Source organism: Schistocerca serialis, chromosome 8, assembly GCF_023864345.2.
Source record: "Schistocerca serialis cubense isolate TAMUIC-IGC-003099 chromosome 8, iqSchSeri2.2, whole genome shotgun sequence".
Classification (NCBI taxonomy): Eukaryota; Metazoa; Arthropoda; class Insecta; order Orthoptera; family Acrididae; genus Schistocerca; species Schistocerca serialis.
The window spans coordinates 569,693,574-569,721,301 of NC_064645.1; the positions used below are offsets into that span (position 1 = coordinate 569,693,574).

At 43.6% G+C, this 27,728-nt stretch overlaps 1 protein-coding gene across 1 annotated transcript in view; it reads left to right on the forward strand.

The window, feature by feature from the left end:
* LOC126416366 (uncharacterized) overlaps positions 1-24,384 on the forward strand; it is a 42,960-nt gene extending 18,576 nt beyond the window's left edge. The window contains exons 3-4 of the mRNA XM_050084046.1: positions 11,690-11,966; positions 23,995-24,384. Of these exons, the coding sequence (XP_049940003.1) occupies positions 11,690-11,953 (264 nt within the window). The 3' untranslated portion in view covers positions 11,954-11,966; positions 23,995-24,384. The remainder of the gene's footprint in view (positions 1-11,689; positions 11,967-23,994) is intronic.
* The last annotated feature ends 3,344 nt before the right edge of the window (positions 24,385-27,728 follow it).

Consider the following 27,728-nt stretch of genomic DNA (forward strand, 5'->3'; position numbering starts at 1 on the left):
CAACCAACGTTAAGAGCTTCATAACAGTGTAGCTTTCCCTACACAGTGACAATTAAAAATATTTACAGAGACATAAATATTTTAAGATGTTCTCAGTTTTCATTGAGATGGTGAATTTGGCTGTGAGCTAGAGTTCTCGCAGAGTAACATGTCTCGTAGATGCGCAGTCGGTAGGGCACGCGTGGGGGAATGCTTGTGGTGTGGGTTGGGGTCAGGCGTTGTAGGGGCAGTGCAGAGCGCTAGAGGGGAGGTGGAGTTCTAAACTGAAGTCAATGCTCAATTTTTTTGTAAATGGAGACCCTCCACGCACACACTTGCAGGGTGATCATTCAGAAAGAATGCTTTGTTAGTTGTTTGTTGTTGTGGTCTTCAGTCCTGAGACTGGTTTGATGCAGCTCTCCATGCTACTCTATCCTGTGCAAGCTTCTTCATCTCCCAGTACCTACTGCAATCTACATCCTTCTGAATCTGCTTAGTGTATTCATCTCTTGGTCTCCCTCTACGATTTTTACCCTCCACGCTGCCCTCCAATACTAAATTGGTGATCCCTTGATGCCTCAGAACATGTCCTACCAACCGATCCCGTCTTCTGGTCAAGTTGTGCCACAAACTTCTCTTCTCCCCAATCCTGTTCAATACTTCCTCATTAGTTATGTGATCTACCCACCTAATCTTCAGCATTCTTCTGTAGCACCACATTTCGAATGTTTCTATTCTCTTCTTGTCCATACTATTTATCGTCCACGTTTCACTTCCATACATGGCTACACTCCATACAAATACTTTCAGAAATGGCTTCCTGACACTTAAATCTATACTCGATGTTAACAAATTTCTCTTCTTCAGAAAAGCTTTCCTTGCCATTGCCAGTCTACATTTTATATCCTCTCTACTTCGACCATCATCAGTTATTTTGCTCCCCAAATAGCAAAACTCCTTTATTACTTTAAGTGTCTCATTTCCTAATCTAATTCCCTCAGCATCACCCGACTTAATTCGACTACATTCCATTATCTTCGTTTTGCTTTTGTTGATGTTCATCTTATATCCTCCTTTCAAGACACTGTCCATTCCATTCAACTGCTCTTCCAAGTCCTTTGCTGTCTCTGACAGAATTACAATGTCATCGGCGAAACTCAAAGTTTTTATTTCTTTTCCATGGATTTTAATACCTACTCCGAATTTTTCTTTTGTTTCCTTTACTGCTTGCTCAATATACAGATTGAACAACACCGGGGAGAGGCTACAACCCTGTCTCACTCCCTTCCCAACCACTGCTTCCCTTTCATGTCCCTCGACTCTTATAAGTGCCATCTGGTTTCTGTACAAATTGTAAATAGTCTTTCGCTCCCTGTATTTTACCCCTGCCACCTTCAGAATTTGAAAGAGAGTATTCCAGTCAACATTGTCAAAAGCTTTCTCTAAGTCTACAGATGCTAGAAACGTAGGTTTGCCTTTCCTTAATCTTTCTTCTAAGATAAGACGTAAGGTTAGTATTGCCTCGCGTGTTCCAGTGTTTCTACGGAATCCAAACTGATCTCCCCCGAGGTTGGCTTCTACTATGTTTTCCATTCGTCTGTAAAGAATTCGTGTTAGTATTTTGCAGCTGTGACTTATTAAACTGATAGTTCGGTAATTTTCACATCTGTCAACACCTGCTTTCTTTGGGATTGGAATTATTATATTCTTCTTGAAGTCTGAGGGTATTTCGCCTGTTTCATACGAGAGAATTCCGCTGAAAATCGAACAAACGCAGCTATTTATTTTCGCCTGGCTTGTTAACCATTCGTAACTTTCATAGGAGGGTCATGAATGCCAAATTTTGAGTAAAGTCTACATGTCTCTAATCGTCATGTTGAAATTTGCTTCTTTTGCCAAAACACAAAGAACTTTACACAGCATCACCTCAATAACATGTTGCGCAGACACAGCTGCGAGAGAATTCTGAAATTGTGGTTTGTTAACATTATTAAGTATACCTTATGAAAAACAACATCCTCAGTACAAAAATAATCGTGTAAAGTCTTCGCTTTCATTGTTGCAAAGCCCGTAGTATTTTTCATTTAACTAGCTAACCATGGCCCTTAAAAATTACATTCTTTCATATAAAAGTTTGTATTTAGTGGAATCACACGACAGATACTGAATTTTTGCGCAATAAACATATGGTAACATACTCCCCTTTGCGTGCTATCATTTACCGAAATTTTATTTCGATATCTTAGACCATTTACGAAATATGACGAACGCTGTGGATATTTCATTCAGGCCTTATCGCTGGCGAGCGATATCGCAAATGAATTTGGTACATAAGATCAATGTTTGCGTGATTGGTGAAGAATAGAGACATCCGTCCAAGTCTAGAGAAAAATTGAATACGTTACCTACATTTCATACGCAGCGACATACTCTGCAGGTCATCATGAAGCTGGCATATTAAGTTACAAGCAACGCATAAATGAATTTTGTTAACGAATAGTTTCTGTAAAATCGTTTGAGAAAGATTGCACAGAGAGCGCCCCGACTGGCCGAAAGCGGGCAATGTCGGCCTACCCTTCCGAACAAGCCAATGAACTCGCCCAGCGCTTTGCACGAAAACTGGACACTGTCCATGGGCCATTGTATCCCGCGCGGAGGATGGGCCAACCCGACATGTCGAAACCCACCCCGAAATTTTTTTATGCATGAAGAATACAAGGAAAGAAATGCACTGCCAAAATTTTAGGTGCTAATACGCACTGCAAGTATTTATTTTTTAACTGTTGAAGTTACTCGTTTTTGTCGCACGAAGAACCGCTTACAACAGCGGTTCGTACTGCTCTTCCTGCCTAGCGCGCTTTCAGCCGTGACAAGACAACGTAGTGCAAATATTTGGAGTGGCAAAGCGAATTTGAAGACCTAAACCATACAAGAATTGTCACGTATCGTTAATGTTCGGAATAAGCGTCAGTTCGTATTGACGGCCAAACTGTTGTATATGTAATTCCTACAAAGGTGACTAGCAGAGAAAAATAATTATCAAGGCAATGTTTCATGTCACACTACAGATGATTTCCATTAATAGTGACTTTAAAATACCGAAATGAAATATTTCTTACATATACATCTCCATAGTCATCACAATAAAGCGAAGTGTCATTTGAATGACGAAAACAAACATTTTCCTTACACCAAGGTACATGAGACGAAAGAAACATTAATGTTTTCATGGGTTTCTTCGATACGTCGGTTGGACCCTTCCCACGTAAGTAAAGTTGGCCGGGAACTTCGACGGTCAAAGAGGTAAGTGGTCCGGCTACTGCGCTGTTAGAGGCTGGAAGAGGGGCAATATTTTACTGTTTTGCCTTCGTGACACATCGGTTGGACTCTAGAGGGCTGGAAAACCATGGCCTAGTCAGATGAATCCCAATTTCAGATGATAATTGCTGATGTTAAAATTCAAGTATGGAGTAGACCCCACGAAGCCATGGACCTAGGTTGCCAACAAGGCACTGTGCAAGCTGGTGATGGCTCCATAATGGTGTGGGCTGTGTTTACTCAGAATGGTCTGGGTCAAAAAATGGCTCTAAGCACTATGGGACTTAACATCTGAGATCATCAGTCCCCTATACTTAGAACTACTTAAACCTAACTAACCTAAGGACATCACACACATCCATACCCAAGGCATGATTCGAACCTGCGACCGTAGCAGCAGCGCGGTTTTGGACTGAGTCACCTAGAACCTCTCTTCCATAGCGGCGGGCTGGACTGGGACCTTTGCTCCAATCGTTGACTGGAAATGGCTATGTTCGGCTACTTGGAGACCATTTGCAACCATTCATGGGCTTTATTTCCCAACAACGACGGAATTTTTATGGATGAAAGTGCACCATGTTAGCACACCACAGTTGTTCGTGATTGGGGTTGAAGAACATTCTGGACAATTCGAGCGATTGATTTGGCCACCCATTGAACATTTATGAGACATAATCGAGAGCTGAGTTTGTACACAAAATCCTGCACTGGCAATTAGGGGCGGCAACAGAATCAGCGAGGCTCGGTATTTCTGCAAGGAACTTCCAAAGATTTGTTGAGCCCATGCAACATTCAGTTGCTGGACAACGCCAGACAAAAGGATGTCTGATACGATATTAGGAAGTATTTCATAACCTTGTCACTTCATTGCAAGGTTAAATGTATTAGTGAAACATGTAATTCATTTTGCCATAAGCCCAAATCTGGATTCACAACTACCTTGCAACGTACGTATTTACGTAGCATTACTCAGCCATGACGAATCCTCACCTTCCCTCGAATTTGTCATATCCATAATAGTGTCCTCATCCCTCTTCTCTTCTGATGTGAGAATTTTATCGAATTGCAGGGAAACAGGCTACGCTAAGGGTTTTATGCCATTTAAATAATGATGTACGAAGTTCCTTTCTACGCCAGCTATTTTTTTATTGCAAACACATTGCTTCGGGGAAAACAGCAAATTGCGGCCTATGATCTCGTGTGATCATACGAAAAATCATTACTCAGTCTTGTTAGTCAATATTTATTCCATTATCATATTCTTATTAAAGAAAACAACGGTCTCAAGATCTACATACCACCTCTGAGCTGGAACAACAACATCGTATAAAGATGCTAGAAGGGTAGCACTTCTAGAACTTCAGTGTTTTGTCGAGAGGTGACAAGTTACAAATAAGTGCCGTAAACGTACTGCTACTCCACTTCAAATGGAGACTAGTACAGTACGTGGTACGTGTAACAACACAAAGAAGGGAATCGCACACTGCTTGCGCATTCAAATGCAGTGAAATACATGCACATTTACTCACATGCAGGGCAAATGTACTATTTCGATTTCGACATACACGGCACCGCTGGTGGGAAGAGCTGTACTACAATCTATGACAAAAAAAGGGAGAAAAATAAACGAATCACCACGAAGGAATTACCCAAGTGGGACGAAAATTGGTGGATGTAATGTACAGGAACAGCCAAACAAATAATTACGATTTTAGAAAAATTGGATGATTTGTTCATGAGAAAAAGCTTCACAGATTGCCCAAGTCAGTAACGCATCGTCCAACCGTGGCTCTCATGGGAGCAGCTATTCGGGTTACCAACGGTTGACAGAGTTGTTGGATGTCCTCCTGAGGGATAACGTGACAAATTCTGTCCAATTGGAGCTTTAGATTGTCAAAATCCCGATGTACTTGGGGGGCCCAGCTCACACTGCTCCAAATGTTCTCAGCTGGTGAGATATCCGGCGACCTTGCTGGCCAAGGTTGTGTTTGGCAAGCACAAAGACAAGCAATAGAATCTCTGGCCGTGCACGGGTGGGCATTACCTTGGTGAAATGTAAGCTCAGGATGGCGTGCCATGAAGGGCAACAAAACGGGGCGTAGAATATCGTTGCCGTACTTCTATGCTGTAAGGATGCCATGGATGACAACCAAAGGGTTTCTGCAGTGAAATCAACCTAGGCAATCACTCCTCGTTGTTGGGCCACGTGGTGGGCTTCAGGTCGACTCCAGACACGTCTTCAGCCTGGAACGTCATTGACGAGTAGAATTTTCTTGAGTCCCGCTTCCAACTGAGCCCCAAGGACCAGCCAAGATGTGCCTGGAGACGCCCCAGACAGCAGTGGAATACCAACGTGACTGTCACCAGTCATACGGTCCCAAAAGTAGGAATGATGGTCTGGGGTGCTGTTTCTTTTCATAGAAGGACCCCTGTGGTTGTCGTCTGTGGCACCCTTACAGCACAACGGTACGTCAACGATATTCTACGCCTCGTTATGTTACTCTTCATCCCACGCCATCCTGGGCTTACATTCCAGCAAGTGAATCCCCACCCATACACGGCAAGTGTTTCTACTGGTTGTCTTTGTGCTTCCCAAACCCTATCTTGTCCAGCAAGGTCGCCGGATCCCTGCCCAATTGAGAACGTTTGGAGCATAGTGGGCAAAACTCTCCAACCATCTCGGGATTTTGACGATCTAAAGTGCCAATCGGACGGAATTTGTCACGTTATCACTCAGGAGGACATCCAAAAACTCTCTCAATCGATGCCAAGCCCAATAACTGGTTGCATGAGGACCAGAGGTGGACCAACGCGCTATTGACTTGCTCAATCTGTGAGGCTCTTATTCTTGAATACCTCATAGAATTTTTCTGATTTTTTTTTTTTTTTTTCAGTATGGGGCATCGGCAGCAGTCCATGCCCTGTTGATGAAGGACTCTACTGTAGCTAAGAAACTGTGTACTGCATGACTCTCATTCCCATCCCAACAAGTCTCGATAGAGATAATTAGTTGGTCAGTCTACTCTGTAACTGGTTGCCATACGTGGGTGAGAGGTAAGTGTATGATTCGTGCTCCTAACTGTGGGGCTAGATATACATCTACATCGACACTCTGCAGTCCACCTTATGGCACGCGGCGGAGGGTACCACGTATCACTTCTAGTCATTTCCTTCCCTTTACCACTCGCAAACAGAATGAGGGATAACGACTGTCTATAAGCCTCCGTATGAGCCCTTTCGTGTGCCTTATCTTCGTGGCGCTTTTGCCTAATGTATGTTGGAGACAACAGAATCGTTCTGTAGTCCGCTTCAAAAGCCGGTTCTCCAGATTTTCTGAACAGTGTTCCTCGAAAATAACGTCGCCTTTCCTGCAGGGATTCCCATTTGAGTTCACAAAGCATCTCTATAACACTTGCATGTTGTTCAGATCTACCAGTAACAAATCTAGCAGCCTGCCTCTGCATTGCTTCCATGTCTTCTTTTAATCCAACTTGGTACAGATCCCAAGCACTCGAGCAGGTCGCTCTAATGTCCTATATGCGGTCTCCTTTATAGATAAACAATACTTTCCTAGAATTCTCCTAATAAACCAAAGTCGACCATCCATCTACCCTGCCACAATTCGCACATGTTCGTTCCATTTCATATCGCTTTTCATCGTCACGCCCAGGTATTTAAAAAAACGTGACTGTATCAAGCTGGACACTACTAATACTGTATCGGAACATTACTGGTTTGGTTTGCTCATCCGTATTAACTTACAGTTTTCTACATTTAGAGCTAGCTGTCATTCGTCACATCATCTAGAAGTTTTGTCTAAGTCACCTTTTATCCTTCTACAGTCACTCAATTTCGGCACCTTTCCATAAACCTCAGCATAATGATCAAACAACCGCGGATTGCTACCCAGCCTGTCCGCCAAATAATTTATATATATAGAGCTGTGGTTCCCAGCCTGGAGGTAATTACCCCCTGAGGGGTGAAGTTTCCTGAGGGGTAAAACTAAATGATTCGCTTCTGTTTCAGTCACGAAACTGAATTATTTTCAATAGATCATTACTATTACCACAGTTTTCTAAGACTTTAATATTAATTACATAAGTTATCAGTAATTACGTTTTCTGATTTACTAGCATTAATATGATAGAGGTTACACATGCCTGACATAGTCCACCCTCTACACACGTATGTTATGCTCTGTCCCAAAGATCACTGATGACAAAAGTGAGACATACACTATGTTATCAAAAGTATCCGGACACCCCCAAAAACATACGTTTTTCATATTAGGTACATTGTACTGCCACCTACTGCCAGGTACTCCATATCAGCGACCTCAGTAGTCATTAGACATCGTGAGAGAGCAGAATGGGGCGCTCTGTGGAACTCACGGAATTCGAACGTAGTCAGGTCATTGGGTGTCACTTGTGTCATACGTTTGTAAGTGAGATTTCCACACTTCTAAACATCCCTAGGTCCATTGTTTCTGATGCTATTAGCGAAGTGGAAACACGAAGGGACACGTACAGCACAAAAGCGTACAGGCCTACCTCGTCTGTTGACTGACAGAGGCCACCGATAGTTGAAGAGGGTCGTAATGTGTAATAGGCAGACATCTATCCAGACCATCACACAGGAATTCCAAACTGTATCAAGACCCACTGCAAGTACGATGACAGTTAGGCAGAAGGTGAGAAAACCCTGGATTTCATTGTCGAGTGGCTGATCACGCCGGTAAATACCAAACAACGTCTCGCTTGGCGTAAGGAGCGTAAGCATTGGACGATTGAACAGTGGAAAAACGTCGTGTGGAGTGACGAATCACGGTACACAATGTTACGATTCGATCGCAGGGTGTAGTGCCAAATGAAAAATTCGGAGGCGGTGATGTTATGGTGTGGTCGTGTTTCTCATGGAGGGGGCTGCACCACTTGTTGTTTTGCGTGTAAAATGGCTCTGAGCACTATGTGACTTAACTTCTGAGGTCATCAGTCGCCTAGAACTTAGAACTAATTAAACCTAACTAACCTAAGGACATCACACACATCCATGCCCGAGGCAGGATTCGAACCTGCGACCGTAGCGGTCTCGCGGTTCCAAACTGTAGCGCCTAGAACCACACGGCCACTCCGGCCGGCTTTTGCGTGTAACTATCACAGCACAGTCATACATTGATGTTTTAAGCACCGTCTTGCTTCCCACTGTTGAAGAGCAATTCGGGTATGGCGACTGCATCTTTCAACACGATCGAGCACCTGTTCATAATGCACGTCCTGTGGCGGAGTGGTTGCACGGCAATAACATCCGTGTAATGGACTGGTCTGCACAAAGTCCTGACCTGAATCCTATAGAACACTTTTGGGTTGTTTTGGAACACCGATTTCGTGCCAGGCATCACCGACCGACATCGATACCTCTCCTCAGTGCAGCACCCCGTGAAGAATGGGCTGCCATTCCCCAAGAAACCTTCCAGCACGTGATTGAACGTGTGCCTGCGAGAATGTAAGCTGTCATCAAGGCTAAGGGTGGGCCAACATCATACTGAATTCCAGCATTACCGATGGAGGGCGCCACGAACTTGTAAGTCATTTTCAGCCAGGTGTCCGGATACTTTTGATCACATAGGGAGTACGTAGCAAATGCTAAATGTCTCAAGAAAAAATCTTCTCCAGGTTGTAGATACTGCCTGCAGTAGTGCATAAACTGCTTCACTACTTGTGTCGAAAAAGTTAAATGAATTAATTGGTAGCACAACGCAACAGTAATTATATAAGGGCTACAATAGTGCTGTACGTAGTATTATTATTATTATAAGTAGTAGTAGTATTGATATTAGTGATTGAGGTGAGACACAAAGCATTAACAGCCCGAAGTCTTCCAGTTTCTGCCAGTTCAGAAATAATGAGTGCAGCATTAGTTGATTTTAAATGATCTTGCAGTGTACAGGTCAATCAAATGCCGAAATAGAGAGTAGTAATGCAGAGAAAATATGTTTTGTAACAAGTGTCTATCTCCCTGTGGATAGTTAGCTTTTTTATCTGAGAAAGAGTTGTGAGTAGCACTTGCGATACACCTTGAAAATTCCTTCGTCATTCATTCCAAAACACTCACACCCACACACACATACACACCCACCCACCCACCCACACACACACACACACACACACATACATACATGCACACGAAGTGCACCGAAGAAACTGGTATAGGCATGCGTATTCAAATACAGAGATACGTAAACTGGCAGAATACGGCACTGCGGTCGCCAACACCTATACAAGGTAAGTGTCTGGCGCAGTTGTTATATCGGTTACTGCTGCTACAATGGCAAGTTATCAAGATTTAAGGGGTGTTATAGTCGGCGCACGAGCGATGGGACACAGTATCTCCGAGGTAGCAATGAAGTGGGGATTTTCCTGTGCGATCATTTCACGAGTGTACCGTGAATATCAGGAGTCCGGTAAAACATTAAATCTTCTACGTCGCTGTGGCTGCAAAAAGATCCTGCAAGAAAGGGACCAACGACGACAAAAGGGAATCGTTCAGCATGACAGAAGTGCAACCCTTCCATACATTGCTGCAGAGTTCAATGCCGAGCCATCAACAAGTGTGAGCGTGCGAACCATTCGACGAAACATCATTGATATGGGCTTTCAGAGCAGAAGCCCCACACCTGTACCCTTGATGGCTGCACGACACAAAACTTTAAGCGTCGCCTGAGCCATCAACATCTACATGGGACTGTTAATGACTGGAAACATGTTAACTGGTCTGAAGAGTCTCGTTTCAAACTGTACGGGTATGAAGACAACCTCATGAATCCATGGACACTGCATGTCACCAGGGGACTGTTCAAGCTGGTGGAGGCTCTGTAACGGTGTGAGGTGTATGCAGTTGGAGTGATATGGGACCCTGATAGGTCTAGATACGACTCTGACAGGTGACACGTACGTAAGCATCCTATCTGATCATCTGCATCCATCCATGTCTGTGGTGTCACCGCCAGACACCACACTTGCTAGGTGGTAGCTTTAAATCGGCCGCGGTCCATTAGTACATGTCGGACCCGCGTGTCGCCACTGTGTGATCGCAGACCGAGTGCCACCACAAGGCAGGTCTCGAGATACGGACTAGCACTCGCCCCAGTTGTACGGACGACGTAGCTAACGACTATACTGACGAAGCCTCACTCCTTTGCCGAGCCGATAGTTAGAATAGCCTTAAGCTAAGTCAATGGCTACGACCTAGCTAGGCGCCATTAGTAACATTGCATGTATCTAAAGAGTCTCACTTGTATCGTCACAATCTCCAGATGTACCAAAAGGATGGATTACAGTTAAGTATTACAGAAGCTACGTACTTTTCTTTATAGCGTTCATTACGTATCCTGTTTCAGACCTCAAGCCATCCTGCTTTAACATGGCGCGTGCCTTTCGGCTTCCTCTCATTGTGTCTAGGCTGTCTTGTCTAGACAGAACAATGTCCATTGTGCATACCGACGGACTTGGGCAATTACAGCAGGACAACGTGACACCCCAAACGCCCAGAATTGCTACAAAGTGGCTCCATAAACACTCTTATGTTTAAAGACTTCCGCTGGCCAGCAAACTCCCCTGACATGAACACTGTTGAGCACATCTGGGATGCCTGGCAACGTGCAGTTGAAAAGAGACCTCCACCCCCTCATACTCTCACGGATTTATGGACAGCCCTGCAGGATTCATGGTGTCAGTTCCCTCCAGCTCTCCATGCCAGGTCGTGTTGCGTGCTCGTGAGCGCCGTGCATGATATTAGACAGGTGGATCAATTTCTTTGGCACTTCAGTGTAAATGTCATTCATGTTTATAATTTTAAAATTAAATATCTTTCATTCTACAGTTTAGTTAGGTGCTAAAGTTAGGGGTACTAGCTAATGTCTAGTTACACTCGGGAATAATGGTCTAAGAAAGATGGGTTCAAGCACTATGGGTCTTAACATCTGAGGTCATCAGTCCCCTAGAACTTAGAATACTTAAACCTAACTGGCCTAAGGACATCACACGGACGCATGCCCGAGGCAGTATTTGAACCTGCAACCGTAGCGGTCGCGCGGTTCCTGACTGAAGCTCCTAGAACCGCTCGGCCACAGCGGCCGGCGGTTTAAGAAAGGTTGGGAACCATTGATATAGAGAATAATAGCGGTCCTGTCACACTTTACTGGGGAGATTGTCTGGTTTGCTTTGTTTGGTGTCTTTGTGTGTGTGTGTGTGTGTGTGTGTGTGTGTGTGCACAGTACTTTGTGTTCAGCCTATGTTGCATATTGCTACTGCTGGTAACAGGCTCGTACCCCTGCCAGCGGACTGAAAGTACTGAACCACACTCAGCGTTTGCGTGTGTGTGTGCGTGTGTGCAGGAGTTCATGTTCAGCGTGTGCGGCGCGCTGCTGCTGCTCGTGGCGGGCGCCGTGGCCGTCGACTTCTGGCGCAGCGTCGGCATGATCCCCATGACGGCGGGCCCCGAGCACTGGGCCCGCGTCCGCGCCGAGCTCTCCGGGCTGGTGGCCAGCGAGCGAGCCTCGGGCCTCTCCCTGGGCTGCCTGGCGCTGCTGTCTGCGCTGCTCTACCTCATCGACGCCTTCTTCGGCTACCGCATGGGGCTCTCCGCCTCCTCCGTCTGACAACACAATAAAGGTGAGGCGTCCCGTATCTAACTACGTCTCTTTTCCATTACAGGACGTAGAAATACACTACTGGCCATTAAAATTGCTGCACCACGAAGATGACGTGCTACAGGCGCGAAATTTAACCGACAGGAAGAAGATGCTGTGATATGCAAATGATTAGCTTTTCAGAGCATTCACACGAGGTTGGCGCCGGTGGCGACACCTACAACGTGTTGACATGAGGAAAGTTTCCAACCGATTTCTCATACACAAACAGCAGTTGACCTGCGTTGCCTTGTGAAACGTTCTTGTGATGCCTCGTGGAAGGAAGAAAAATGCGTACCATCACGTTTCCGACTTTGATAAAGGTCGGATTGTAGCCTATCGCGATTGCGGTTTATCGAATCGCGACATTGCTGCTCGCGTTGGTCGAGATCCAATGACTTGTTAGCGGAACATGGAATCGGTGGGTTCAGGAGGGTAATACAGAACGCCGTGCTGGATCCCAACGGCCTCGTATCACTAGCAGTCGAGATGACAAGCATCTTATCCGCATGGCTGTAAAGGATCTTGCAGCCAAGACTCGATCCCTGAGTCAACAGATGGGGACGTTTGCAAGACAACAACCGTCTGCACGAACAGTTCGACGACGTTTGCAGCAGCAAGGGCTATCAGCTCGGAGACCATGGCTGCAGTTACCCTTGACGCTGCATCACAGACAGGAGCGCCTGCGATGGTGTACTCAACGACGAACCTGGCTGCACGAATGGCAAAACGTCGTTTTTTGGATGAATCCAGGTTCTGTTTACAGCATCATGATGGTCGCATCCATGTTTGGCGACATTGCGGTAAACGCACATTGGAAGCGTGTATTCGTCATCGCCATACTGGCGTATCACCCCGCGTGATGGTATGGGGTGCCATTGACTACACGTCTCGGTCATCTCTTGTTCGCATTGTCGGCACTTTAACCAGTGGACGTTACATTTCAGATGTGTTACGACCCGTGGCTCTACCCTTCATTCGATCCCTGCGAAACCCTACATCTCAGTAGGGTAATGCACGACCGCATGTTGCAGTACGGGCCTTTCTGCATACAGAAAATGTTTGACTGCTGCCCTGGCCAGCACATTCTCCAGATCTCTCACCAATTGAAAACGTCTGCTCAATGGTGGCCAAGCAACTGGCTCGTCACAATACGCCTGTCACTACTCTTGATGAACTGTGGTGTCGTGTTACAGCTGCATGAGTAGCTGTACCTGTACACGCCATCCAATCTCTGACTCAATGCCCAGGCGTATCAAGGCCGTTATTACGGCCAGAGGTGGTTGTTCTGGGTACTGATTTCTCAGGATCTCTGCACCCAAATTGCGTGAAAATGTAATCACATGTCAGTTCTAGTATAATATATTCGTCCAATGAAAACCCGTTTATCATCTGCATTTCTTCTTGGTGTAGCAATTTTAATGGCCAGTAGTGTATAAATACTCCCATACTACAGGCACGCGACCATTCGGATTTGGTATAGCTCTGAAATATAGAAACGTTTTGATCGCATAATTCTTTATTAAGAGTTACGCGTTTCAAACTTTCATCGTCAGACTGGCGCTGTGGTATGAACTGTACAAGAAACTAATCGCAGAAAATATACGTAAGTGTAAATCTAAGTATTCCAGTATACAGAAATTCCAAATAGTATCGCACCTACATAAAATTCAAACTTTAGTACAAAGCTCACGAAAGTGACCACATAAACCGAATACAACACAAATCTCGTCTCATGCATGCATATTTGACAGTGCCGTCATATGTCGAATAGAAGCAGGGCCAATCTGAGTGTGACGATTGAACTATCAAACACGTAAACGATGGCCAGTAGGTGGCGCTATCGCTGACCATTGAAAGCAAATCAAAGACTAACTTTACAAACTTCTATACACCGCGATTAAGTACATGTCAGCATTACATGTCAGCAGCGCGTGAAAAAATTTGACGAAAGCATTTTTGCTACTTTTATGGAAGAGAAACTCATATTAATAGCATGAAAAGTGCGTCGTTAGGTAACGTAAAAAAACGTTACAGAGGTAGTCTTTAGTCAATAATCAAAGCGGAACACAATTGTAACCAATAACTGGTGTGGTACAATATAAACATGAAACCAATATGAGTAATAAGTAAAATCTAAGTGTGAAGGAAAAAGTTCACAACCATTGCAAGATAATGTATATAAGTATCACAAAATGTAATCAAATTACAATGGACGAACATGTAATAATTTTATCATGGTTGTAAACTGATAACAGCTGGACAGTTACACAAGCTAACGCTAAGTTAAAGAGTATTTTAAAAAAATAGCCCTTTTATCGTATAATATTTCTTTCATTTCAAGTTGTTGCCACCAGTCTTAGCTCACCTAAGCGATTCTGTTATGTCATTTATTACATGTTCGTCTATCGCAATTTGACTACATTTTGTGATACTTATGTACATTTATTTTGTGATGGTTGTGAACTTTCTCCTTCACACTTATACAGTATTCTACTTATTACTCAAACTGATTTTATGTGTATATTGTACTACACGAGTTATTGGTTACAATTGTCTTCTGTTTTGAATATTGACTAAAGACTATATCTGCAACGTTTTTTACGGTGTTAGCTAACGACGCACTTTTCATGCTGTTAATGAGTTTTTCTTCCGTAAAAGCAGCAAAAATGTGTTTGTGTAAAATTTGTTCACAGGGTATTGACATGTACTTAATCGCAGTGTATAGAAGTTTCTAGAGCGACTCTTCGACTTGCTTTCTAAGATCAGGGCTTGCGCCACCTGCTGGCCATCGTTTACCTATTTGATAGTTCAGTCGCCACACCCAGTTTGGCACGGGCTCTATTCGATAGACGACGGCACTGTCAAACGTACCTACAGGAGATGAGATTTGTATTCAGTTTATGTGGTCACTTTCGTGAGCTTTGGGCTAAAGTTTGATTTTTATGTTAGTACGATACTATTTGGAATTTATGTATATTCGAATACTTAGATGCACACTTCCGTACATTTTCTGTAATTAATTTCTTGAACACTTCATGCCACAGCTTCACTCTGACGATGAAATATTGAAACGCGTAACGCTTGATAAAGAATTGTCCGATCAAGACCTTTCTATTTTTCGAAGTTGTACACCTCTTTTGTCGTCAATCAACAGAGTATACAGTTTAGACTTTTAGAGTTCGTACACCATACACCGTCTGATCAACAGCACCCTGACAGCTGTTAGTGGATATTAGTGTGGGTGTGTCCACCCTTTGTGGCTTCATGTATGGATAAATTGGGGATGTTCTAAATTCTGAGAGACACGGGGAAAAACGGGTGATAGGCCTATACAATATGTACAAGAGCCAAGAGGGAACAATAACAGTGGAGACCAAGAACGAAGTGCTCGGATTAAAAAGGGTGTGAGGCAGGAGTGTAGTCTTTCGCTCCTACTGTCCAATCTGTTCACCAAAGAAGTAATGACGGAAATAAAACGTAGGTTCAAGAATCGAATTAGAATTCAGTATGACAGGATATCACTGATAAAATTCGCTAATGACATTGCTGTCCTCAGTGAAAGTGAAGAAAAATTACATTATCTGCTGAATGGAACTAACAGTGTAATGAGTACAGAATATGGATTAGAGTAAATAGCAGAAAGACGAAAACAGTGTGAAGTAGCAGAAATGAGTGCACCGAGAAACTTAACCTTAGGATCGGAGATAGCGAAATAGATGCAGTGAAGGAATTCTGCTATCTAGACAGCAAAATAATCAATGACGGATAGAGCAAGGACATAAAAAGCAGATTGTCACTGGCAGAAAGGACATTCCTGGCCAAGAGAAGTCTACTAGTATCAAACAAAGGCCTTACTTTGAGGAAGAAATTTCTGAGAATGTACGTTTGGGCCGCAGTATTGCAGTATTGTATGCTAGTGAAACACAGACTGTGGGAAAATTTGAAAAGAAAAGAATCGAGGCATCGGAGATGTGGTGCTACATAAGAATGTTAAAAATTAGGTGGACTGGTAAGGTGAGAAATGAGGAGGTTCTCCGGAGAATCGGCGAGGAAAGGAATTTATGGAAAACACTGATAAAAAGAAGGGGCGGTGTGATAGGACATCTGTTAAGAGATCAGGGAAAAACTTTCATGATTGGAGAGGAGTAGCTTATGGAGCTCAACAGCAAGATTGTCAGCGCACTTTCGTGGTACTAGAGGCGGCTGTAGAGGGCAAAAACTATAGAGGAAGTCGGAGATTGAAATTTATCCAGGAGATAATTGAGGAGAAAAAAGGCTGAGGAAAAATTCGCTTATATTTCGCTTGATCAAAGTATTTAAAGTAAAACTGAGCGCTTTTCTTAAGTGTGAAGATGGCAGCTGCGGTAATAGTGCAATGTTCTTCGTGTGTATGTGTGGGGGTGGAGGTGAAAGGTCGGGAAGAGAAAACTGGCTGGCTATGAGAGACGATGTGTGGGCGACATTTTATTGAGTTAGAAATGGGATACAATGGGGGTAGGCATTTAGGAGGGACAGGGTAACCCACTATACATATCTCATCAAAAGAATCCAGACGCCTTGCAGCAGACATTAATATGGGTGTGGCCACCCTTCGTCTTTATGATGCCCAAAGGGGTCCAGGAGCGAAGTAGATGCTGTAACTCATCCCAAAGGTGTTCCGTTCGGTTCATAGTAGGACTCTGGGCAGGCCAGTTCATTGCAGGAATGTTACTTTTCTCAAACCATTGCGTCACAGACGCAACTTGATGACAGGGTGCGTTGTCATGCTGATACAAACAATTATTGTCTTCAAACTTCCTTTTTTTGCCGTCAGTCTTCCGACTGATTTGTGGCGCCCACCACAAATTCCGCCCCAGTGCCACCCTTTTCATCCTCTTAGAGCAGCACTTGCAACTTACGTCCTCAATTGCTTGCTGGGTGTATTCCAGTCACTGTCTCCCTCTACAGTTTCTTCCCTCTACAGCTTCCTCTAGTACCAATGGAAGTTATTCTCTGATGTCTTAAAAGATGTCCTGCCCGCATCTCGAGGTCGTGCGGTAGCGTTCTCGCTTCCCACGCCCGGGTTCCCGGGTTCGATTCCCGGCGGGGTCAGGGATTTTCTCTGCCTCGTGATGGCTGGATGTTGTGTGCTGTCCTTAGGTTAGTTAGGTTTAAGTAGTTCTAAGTTCTAGGGGACTGATGACCATAGCTGTTAAGTCCCATAGTGCTCAGAGCCATTAAAAGATGTCCTATCATTCTGTCCCTTCTTCTTGTTAGTGTTTTCCACGTATTCCTTTCCTCACCGCTTCTGCGCAGAACCTTTTCATTTCTTACTTCATGAGAGCAACTAACTTTCGAAAATCGTCTATAGCATCACAACTCAAATGCTTCGAATCTCTTCTGTTCCATTTTTCCCACAGTCCATGTTTCACTACCATACAGTGCTGTGGTCCAAACGTACATTCTCAGAAATTTCTTCCTCCGATTAAGATGTATGTTCAATATTGCTACACTCCATTTGGCCAGGAATTCCCTTTTTGCCAGGGTTAGTCTGCTTTTTATGTCCCTCTTGCTCTGTCTGTCAGACACTGGCGAGCAGATTGATGCCGTATTCCTGGACTTCAGGAAGGCATTTGATACGGTTCCGCACTTACGTTTAGTGAAAAAAATACGAGCTTACGGAATATCGGACCAGGTTTGTGATTGGATTCAGGATTTCCTAGAAGAAAGAACACAACATGTCATTCTTAACGGTTCAAAATCTGCAGACGTAGAGGTAATTTCGGGAGTACCGCAGGGAAGCGTGATAGGACCTTTATTGTTTACAATATACATAAATGACTTAGTTGACAACATCGGTAGCTCCGTGAGGCTATTTGCAGATGACACGGTTGTCTACAAGAAAGTAGCAACATCAGAAGACTCGTACGTACTCCAGGAGGACCTGCAGATGGTGCGACAGCTGGCAGCTTTCCCTAAACGTAGATAAATGTAATATAATGCGCATACATAGGGGCAGAAATCCATTCCAGTACGATTATGCCATAGGTGGTAAATCATTGGAAGCGGTAACGACCGTAAAATACTTAGGAGTTACTATCCGGAGCGATCTGAAGTGGAATGATCACATAAAACAAATAGTGGGAAAAGCAGGCGCCAGGTTGAGATTCATAGGAAGAATTCTAAGAAAATGTGACTCATCGACGAAAGAAGTAGCTTACAAAACGCTTGTTCGTCCGATTCTTGAGTATTGCTCATCAGTATGGGACCCTTACCAGGTTGGATTAATAGAAGAGATAGACATGATCCAGCGAAAAGCAGCGCGATTCGTCATGGGGACATTTAGTCAGCGCGAGAGCGTTACGGAGATGCTGAACAAGCTCCAGTGGCGGACACTTCAAGAAAGGCGTTACGCAATACGGAGAGGTTTATTATCGAAATTACGAGAGAGCACATTCCGGGAAGAGATGGGCAACATATTACTACCGCCCACATATATCTCGCGTAATGATCACAACGAAAAGATCCGAGAAATTAGAGCAAATACGGAGACTTACAAGCAGTCGTTCTTCCCACGCACAATTCGTGAATGGAACAGGGAAGGGGGGATCAGATAGTGGTACAATAAGTACCCTCCGCCACACACCGTAAGGTGGCTCGCGGAGTATAGATGTAGATGTAGATGGGTTATTTAGCTGCCTAAGCAGCAGAATTCCTTACATCGTGATCAGGTCTGATGTTAAATTTATCGGTATTCTCATTTCTGCTACTTCTCATTACTTTCGTCTTTCTTCGATTTACTCTCAGTCCATATTCTGCACTCATTAGATTGTTCATTCCATTCAACAAATCCTGTAATATTATTCATCTTCACTTACTCAAAAGATACCAATGTCGTCAACATATCTTTGACGTCGTCTCCTCGAATTTTAATGAGCCAGCCGCTGTGGCCGAGTGGTCCTAGGCGCTTCAGTCCGGAACTGCGCGGCTGCTCTAGTCGCAGGTTCGAATCCTGCCTCGGGCATGGACGAGTGTGATGTCCTTAGGTTATTTAGGCTTAAGTAGTTCTAAGTCTAAGGGACTGATGACCTCAGATGTTAAGTCCCGTAGTGCTCAGAGCCATTTGAATCATTTTTTGAATTTTAATCCTACTCTTGAACCTTTCTTTTGTTTCTGCCATAGCTTCTTCGATTTATAAATCGAACAGTAGAGTCTCACACTCTTTTTAATCCGAGCATTTCGTTCGTGGCCTCCTGCTCGTGATGTTCCCTCTTGGTTCTTGTACACATTGTATATTTCCCGTCTTTTCCTACACATTACCTCAATAACCCCAATATTGCTCAGAATTTCGAACATCTTGCATCATTTTACTTTGCCAAACCTTTTTATCCAGGTCGACGAAATCTATGAACCTGTCTTTATTTTTCTTCACATTCTGTAAATCCAAACCTATCCATCGGATTGTCGCAGGTTGTATCGTGATTCACCGCCCAAAATCACTCACTTCCAGTCACCTATTGTCTAGTAGCGTCACTCTTTAGATCACCTCAAACGTCGCTTATCATCTGAAACAGAAACGTGTGGCTCGTGAGAACCTGCTCGACCATTCTACCCCATTCCATTTAGTTCCTTACGCACAGTCACTGCGCTAACTGCACTGCTGGAAGCATTTTGGAACTCAACAGTAATTTTTTCGACTGATTTCATGCAGTTTATTACGACCTCCTTCGGCAGTGGTTGGCAGTCCCTAAGGTACTATGTGAGGTCTCCTGGTCTTCGTTTAAGTGTGATTGTTCTTTCATGTTTCCACTTCACAATGACACCGCCAACAGTCGACTTGGCCTCCTTTGGAATTGTTAACAAGATGACGTCCAATGACTGGTCATTACGTGCTCTTCAACGACCCATTGTGCGGTTTCTGTGCATCTACTGGTAACGCAATACTCACTGCCACCTTTGATACACAAATACGAATCCCTGAAGAGAAGACGACGTTTTTCTTGTGAAACGCTACTGAGAATATTAAGAGAACAGGAGTTTGAGGCTGACTGCAGAGCAAGTGCACTATCGCCCATACATTACATGTAAGGATGGAAGCACAAGATAAAAGAAATGAGGCTCTTACGGAGACATACAGACAGTCGTTTTTCCCTCGCCCTGTTTGTGAGTGCAAAAGGAAAGGAAACGACTGTCAGTTGTACATGGTACCCTTCCTATAGACTATACCGTGGTTTGTAGTGCGTGTATGTAGGTGTAGATGTGTATCACCCTTATTTCTGTGTGTAATGATAGATAATGAAAACCCTGGTGAAGGATATGGTTCAGTTGTATTAGTCCAGGTTGATAGTGGGTGAGAGGGGGGTGCTCCTTTATAGATGACTGTTGGGGATGGTGTGAAGATTAGGGGTGTTGGAGAATATGGAACAGGAAATCTATTCGCAAGCTAGGTTTGGGGTCTTGTCTGTGAAGGCTCTGGTCAGACATTCAACTTATTAGGCAAGGGCTTTCTCGTTAACAGTAGATATGCCACCAACGAGAAGGTGGCATGATGGATTAAGGAGGGCAATGAAAGGGAGAGAAGAAGTTGAGGTTATCAAGAAATGAAGACAGGGTGTCTTGAATGTGGTCCACCCCCAAGAATCATACACAAAGGAGGCCCTACCCCCCCAAATCCCCTCAGCATTCAATATAACCCTGGGCTGGACTAACTGAACAATATCACTTCCCAAGGCTTTGATTTTCTACCATCACGTCTATAAAAGACACATCCTACCCAAGATCTTTCCTACCCCTCCTAAAGTGCTGCTCCATCACCCACCCAGCCTACATATCATTGTGGAAGGCCTGGTGCAAGACTTGCCCAATCCATCCTTCTACTTCAGTCCTGTCAGAGGCTTAGCCTATCCCATCATAGGCAGAATCACCTGTGAAAGCAGTGGTATCATGTATCAAATCCACTGCAATGACTACACAGTTTTTTGTATCACTACGAAACTAACCAGCTGTCCACCAGGATGAATGGCCACTGCCAAATTGTGGCCAGGAACAAAGTCCATCATCCAGTGGCACAACATGGATCTGAGCACAACATGCTTGAGGTCAATACCTGCTTCACATCTTGGTCCATGCAGATCCTACCCTCCACCACCAGCTTTTCTGAACTATGCAGATGGAAGTTATCCTTGCAACACAACCTTCACAACAATAACTCCTCTGGCCTCAATCTCTGTTAATCCTCTCTACCCAGCAGTTTCCCTTCCCTCTGCTCAGTCACCCCCTCCCAGTCCATTTCTCAATATCACCTTCATCATGCACTGTATCCCACCAGCGTACGAGTCATTCGTCCATTCGGTGCACCTGCCACCCATCTCTCCTGTATCCTAGGTGGCAAACTAGCTACCTCCCTCTGAGCCACTAGCTACCCACCAATAACACCTGTTCCTGCCTACCACTCCTCTCTCCCGCCAACCACTCTGCCCGGCACAAACCCCACCTCACACTAGTCTACCTCCGGAGACGCAATCCCAGCACTGTGTGTCCAGTCGGCGCAATGTAGGGGCACAGGTGTATTGTGTGTCTCAGTGAGTGAGAGTGTGGTGTGTGTGTGTGTGTGTGTGTGTGTGTGTGTGTGTGTGTGTGTGTGTTTGCATCCATAAATGTGTGTTTTTTGTGTGTCTTTGTACTCTAGCTTTTCAAAGGATTAATTCCAAAAGATATCAGGGTTTTTTTTGTTTTTCTCTCTCTTTTGAGTGTGCCTGTCAATGACAAAATGCTTCTACTATGTAGTGAGTAGTCCCACTTACCCCAAATATTACATGGTGAGTGGTCCTGTTTCCCTAAATTGTATACTTGCATAAAGTACACCACTGGCCATTAAAATTGCTACACCAAGAAGAAATGCAGATGATAAACGGGTATTCATTGGACAAATATACTATACTAGAACTGACATGTGATAACATTTTCACGCAATTTGGGTGCATAGATCCTGAAAAATCAGTACCCAGAACAACCACATCTGGCCGTAATAATGGCCTTCATATGCCTCGGCATTGAGTCAAACATAGCTTGGATGCCGTGTACAGGTACAGCTGCCCATGCAGCTTTAACATGATACCATAGTTCGTCAAGAGTAGTGACTGGCATATTGTGACGAGCCAGTTGCTCGGCCACCATTGACCAGACGTTTTCAATTGGTGACAGATATGGTGAATGTGCTGGCCAGGGCAGCAGTAGAACATTTTCTGTATCCAGAAAGGCCCATACAGGACCTGCAACATGAGGTCGTGCATTATCCTGCTGAAATGTAGGGTTTCACATGGATCGAATCAAGGGTAGAGCCACAGGTCGTAACACATCTGAAATGTAACGTCCACTGTTCAAAGTGCTGTCAATGCAAATAAGAGGTGACCGAGATGTGTAACCAATGGCACCCTATACCATCACGCCAGGTGATATGCCAGTATGGCGATGACAAATACACGCTTCCAATGTGCATTCACCATGATGTCGCCAAACAGAACCTGGATTCATCTGAAAAAATGACATTTTGCCACTTGTGCACCCAGGTTCGTCGCTGAGTACACCATCGCAGGCGCTCCTGTCTGTGATGCAGCGTCAAGGGTAACTGCAGCCATGGTCTCCGAGCTGATAGTCCATGCTGCTGGAAACTTCATCGAACGGTTTGTGCAGACAGTTGTTGTCTTGCAAACGTCGCCATCTATCGACTCACGGATCGAGACGTGGCTGCACGATCCATTACAGCCATGCGAATAAGATGCTTGTCATCTCGACTACTAGTGATAAGAGGCCATTGGGATCCAGCACAGCATTCCGTATCACCCTCCTGAACCCACCGATTCCATATTCTGCTAACAGTTATTGGATCTCAACCAATGCGAGCAGCAACTCGCGATACGATAAACCGCAATCATGATAGGCTACAATCCAACCTTTCTCTAAGTCGGAAATGTGATGATACGCATTTCTCCTCCTTACACGGGGCATCACAACAACGTTTCACCTGACAATGCTGGTCAACTGCTGTTTGTGTATGAGAAATCGGTTGGAAACTTTCCTCATGACAGCATGTTGTAGGTGTTGCCACCAGCACCAACCTTGTGTGAATCCTCTGAAATGCTAATCATTTGCATATCACAGCATCTTCCTGTCGGTTAAATTTTGCGTCTGTAGCACATCATCTTCGTGGTGTAGCAATTTTAATAGCCAGTAGTGTAATATAGAAGCAAATACTACATTTGTTAGCGTTAGTGTTAATGTTAATCACAACTTTACACAAGAACCAGTTGGTGGCTGATCCTGTCAGTTAATGTGTAAATTAATGTATTCCAAATCCCTCAAAGCTTTCCTTCATGGTGGTATTTATAAAACATGATGTGTGAATGAGTGAATGACTAATGGAAGTTTGTTGAAGACCTTTGAACTATAACACTGATCCTTGCTCTGAATGTTAAACATTTAGACAAAGTTTACATGCATATTATTTCTGCACCTTGTCATTGTGTAAATCACAATTCAAATAAAATGATTTTTGTTATTAGTGAAAAATGTCATATTGAAGTGAATGTGATGGGATGAAATTCATTGCAGTCTTCCAGGATAGCAACAACCCCATGAACAGTTTCCCTATGTTCCCAGCATATTTCAGATTTTACTTTCAGGATTACTCTCAAAGTAAAAAATACTATTGGTGTTTTCTCTGTGTAGCTGAATGGTTAAATTTGAGCTGTTCCTTTTGCATTGATGCATATTGCTATGTTCATTTGAAAGCAAATTTATTCACAACAGGTACAGCTATTTAATCAAAAGACACCAAAACGTACAGGAACAGTAGAAAAAAGAAATTCTGTAAATTCTCTTTCACAGCATGTATCACTCAATATAAATTAACTTCAGAGAAACTAGATATTAGTATTGCAGCCGATTTGTGTTTTAATATATCAATTTGCAACATATTTTAAAAGGAGAAACAAATAAAAATGTTTGACTAATCTAATTTAATCTTCCAGTTTTTCAGTTCCTGTCAGCAACAGCTGTAGAAGATGCCACTCATCAATATAGCTTGTTTGTGGGAATATTACAACTTATCTATATCAATTATTCACAAGCAGAATTATAGTGTAAAAATATACCATTTGAAACATTTTGTCACCTTTTAAAAACTGTAGCTTCTACATTTTTACAAACAATTTACCCAGGTGTCATATTAACAACCATGATAAAAATGATATGGAAGTAATCATTATAATGTTAAAAATCATTACAGTCTTGAAAGTCAATCACTAATTAGTATTAAGTTATTTCTTACTTTACACAGCTTTGTATTAAATATATTTATTTCAAAGACAATACCAAAGTGTGGTTGCAACATCCACATTTTTACATAAACATTGTCAATATAAACATTATATTTTTTAATGATTGCAATTATGGTGTAATTATCAATACATTAAATGAAAATATTTTCTTATTAAATTTTATATTGCATATATGTCCTTAAATATGTGCAGTTCATAGTGTATCTTGAACATAATACTTTATAATTCTGCTCTTACATGTTCTGCCATTTCCATTCAAGAGCTGTATATATGCAGTTCCATTCATATTGCTATAAAAATTGTAAATGGTAGACTAACACATCCAAGTGACAGTGGAACACCAATAGTAATTCTGTTTTAATTGGAAAGACACTATTAACAGAGCACCCTCTATATAATCTCATTCATTTGCAATGTCTTCATTGTCTCATTTTAGGCTGCCAGTAAGTGATTTCTATAGAAAGAGCTGTGAACAACTATAGAGACGTTTGAACTAAAAACTATGAATATTACATTATGCCTTGTACAAAACCAGGTTTATAAACGAACATTCCTTCTGCATACTTCATCAAAATATAAAGCCTCTTAGCCAAAAAGGAACATATTCTACAACTAGCATAAAGAAAAATTAATTATATATCTGCGGACATCTTATGTTTAACAACATTTACCTGGAAGTCATTATAACTGAATGTATAGAACATACACTGAGGATCACAATCTTGTATCTTGTTAATGTAATAGTAAAAGGAAGGAGAGTGTATCAACATACACAAAAGGCAGGTGCAACTCCTTCATCCAAATTCATAATGAGTAATACGAGAAACTTCTATTTGAACTTTGTACCAGATTGTTTGATTTGGAAGCATACAGATTAATAATGCTGGCTGTTTCCCATAATTCTGCTGATAAACTGTTTTTCTAAAACCTTTCCTTTGACTGAACAATGAAATGATTGAATGCAAGGGTCATTCAATAATTAAAGAGACAAATTGGTCTGGGGAAAAAACTGTTCGTATGGCAAGTTTGGTACTTTTATGGCTTTAAGTTGGCATCACTGGGATGAGCCCTGATCAGCTGATGTATCAACATTGTTTTGTTTATAACCTGAAAAATAGATTTCAAGATGGCGAGTCCACTTGAAACGTCCACATTCGTTGACCAACATTCTGTTATTCATTTTTTACTTGCTGTAGGTGAGAAACCAGTGAATATACACTCCTGGAAATGGAAAAAAGAACACATTGACACCGGTGTGTCAGACCCACCATACTTGCTCCGGACACTGCGAGAGGGCTGTACAAGCAATGATCACACGCACGGCGCAGCGGACACACCAGGAACCGCGGTGTTGGCCGTCGAATGGCGCTAGCTGCGCAGCATTTGTGCACCGCCGCCGTCAGTGTCAGCCAGTTTGCCGTGGCATACGGAGCTCCATCGCAGTCTTTAACACTGGTAGCATGCCGCGACAGCGTGGACGTGAGCCGTATGTGCAGTTGACGGACTTTGAGCGAGGGCGTATAGTGGGCATGCGGGAGGCCGGGTGGACGTACTGCCGAATTGCTCAACACGTGGGGCGTGAGGTCTCCACAGTACATCGATGTTGTTGCCAGTGGTCGGCGGAAGGTGCACGTGCCCGTCGGCCTGGGACCGGACCGCAGCGACGCACGGATGCACGCCAAGACCGTAGGATCCTACGCAGTGCCGTAGGGGACCGCACCGCCACTTCCCAGCAAATTAGGGACACTGTTGCTCCTGGGGTATCGGCGAGGACCATTCGCAACCGTCTCCATGAAGCTGGGCTATGGTCCCGCACACCGTTAGGCCGTCTTCCGCTCACGCCCCAACATCGTGCAGCCCGCCTCCAGTGGTGTCGCGACAGGCGTGAATGGAGGGACAAATGGAGACGTGTCGTCTTCAGCGATGAGAGTCGCTTCTGCCTTGGTGCCAATGATGGTCGTATGCATGTTTGGCGCCGTGCAGGTGAGCGCCACAATCAGGACTGCATACGACCGAGGCACACAGGGCCAACACCCGGCATCATGGTGTGGGGAGCGATCTCCTACACTGGCCGTACACCACTGGTGATCGTCGAGGGGACACTGAATAGTGCACGGTATATCCAAACCGTCATGGAACCCATCGTTCTACCATTCCTAGACCGGCAAGGGAACTTGCCAGCAAGATCTCCGGATCTGTCCCCCATTGAGCATGTTTGGGACTGGATGAAGCGTCGTCTCACGCGGTCTGCGCGTCCAGCACGAACGCTGGTCCAACTGAGGCGCCAGGTGGAAATGGCATGGCAAGCCGTTCCACAGGACTACATCCAGCATCTCTACGATCGTCTCCATGGGAGAATAGCAGCCTGCATTGCTGCGAAAGGTGGATATACACTGTACTAGTGCCGACATTGTGCATGCTCTGTTGCCTGTGTCTATGTGCCTGTGGTTCTGTCAGTGTGATCATGTGATGTATCTGACCCCAGGAATGTGTCAATAAAGTTTCCCCTTCCTGGGACAATGAATTCACGGTGTTCTTATTTCAATTTCCAGGAGTGTATCTAGTAAAATATCTAAAGTTTATGGTGAAGGTTGTATGAATCATTCAAATTTTTACTAGTGGGTAGAGCAGTTCAAAAATACATAAAGATAAAAAGTTCTCTGGAGCTGGAATAAAAAAGCTTGTAGCCCATTGGAACAAGTGTATAAATGTTCAAGGGGATTATGTTGAAAAGTAGAAAAAATACTGTTTTGTAAAAATAAACACTTTTTCTCCAGACCAATTTGTCTCTTTAATTATTGAATGACTCTCATAATTAAGGCACTGTGTGGTCAATGTGCACTAAAAAAGGTTCAAAAAGTTGTTAAGCTTTCAGATGATGTCCTTCTTCAAGACTAACTAGAGTTTGGAGCATGAACAAAGAAGGGTCAAGGTCAGATACACAGCAACAAGTTGAAGTGAAGCACATGACTTGTAGCGAACTGCATGCCAGTGATTTTCTTGTTTTTATTCTATGTGAGCCATACTATTTACTTAATACACACTGTTCATTTCAGTCATAATGTTCAATGCTGAGTGGTTATTTAGCTCTTGTCATATTCATTACTAGTGACAGGAAGCAACCATGCCAAGTGCTATACAGATGAAAACGAGGAGTAATGTTCCATCTGTGCCAGTACTTTCAAAGACAATCTTCCGCTGAACTTGAGCTGGATCAGTGTATGTCACACTATTGCTAAATATCGTGAGTGAACTGCAGAAGTTTGTGCAGTTGGGTTTAGTGAAGCTATTGTGTCTATCTGAGCCTGTTGCCAAAGTGTTTTCAAATCACTATGCAATCACAAAATTGAAGAGGATGACCCCACAAAAAAGTTTCCTGGTTCATAACATACAGTATACATGCTACAGTTGAATATCTGACAGTA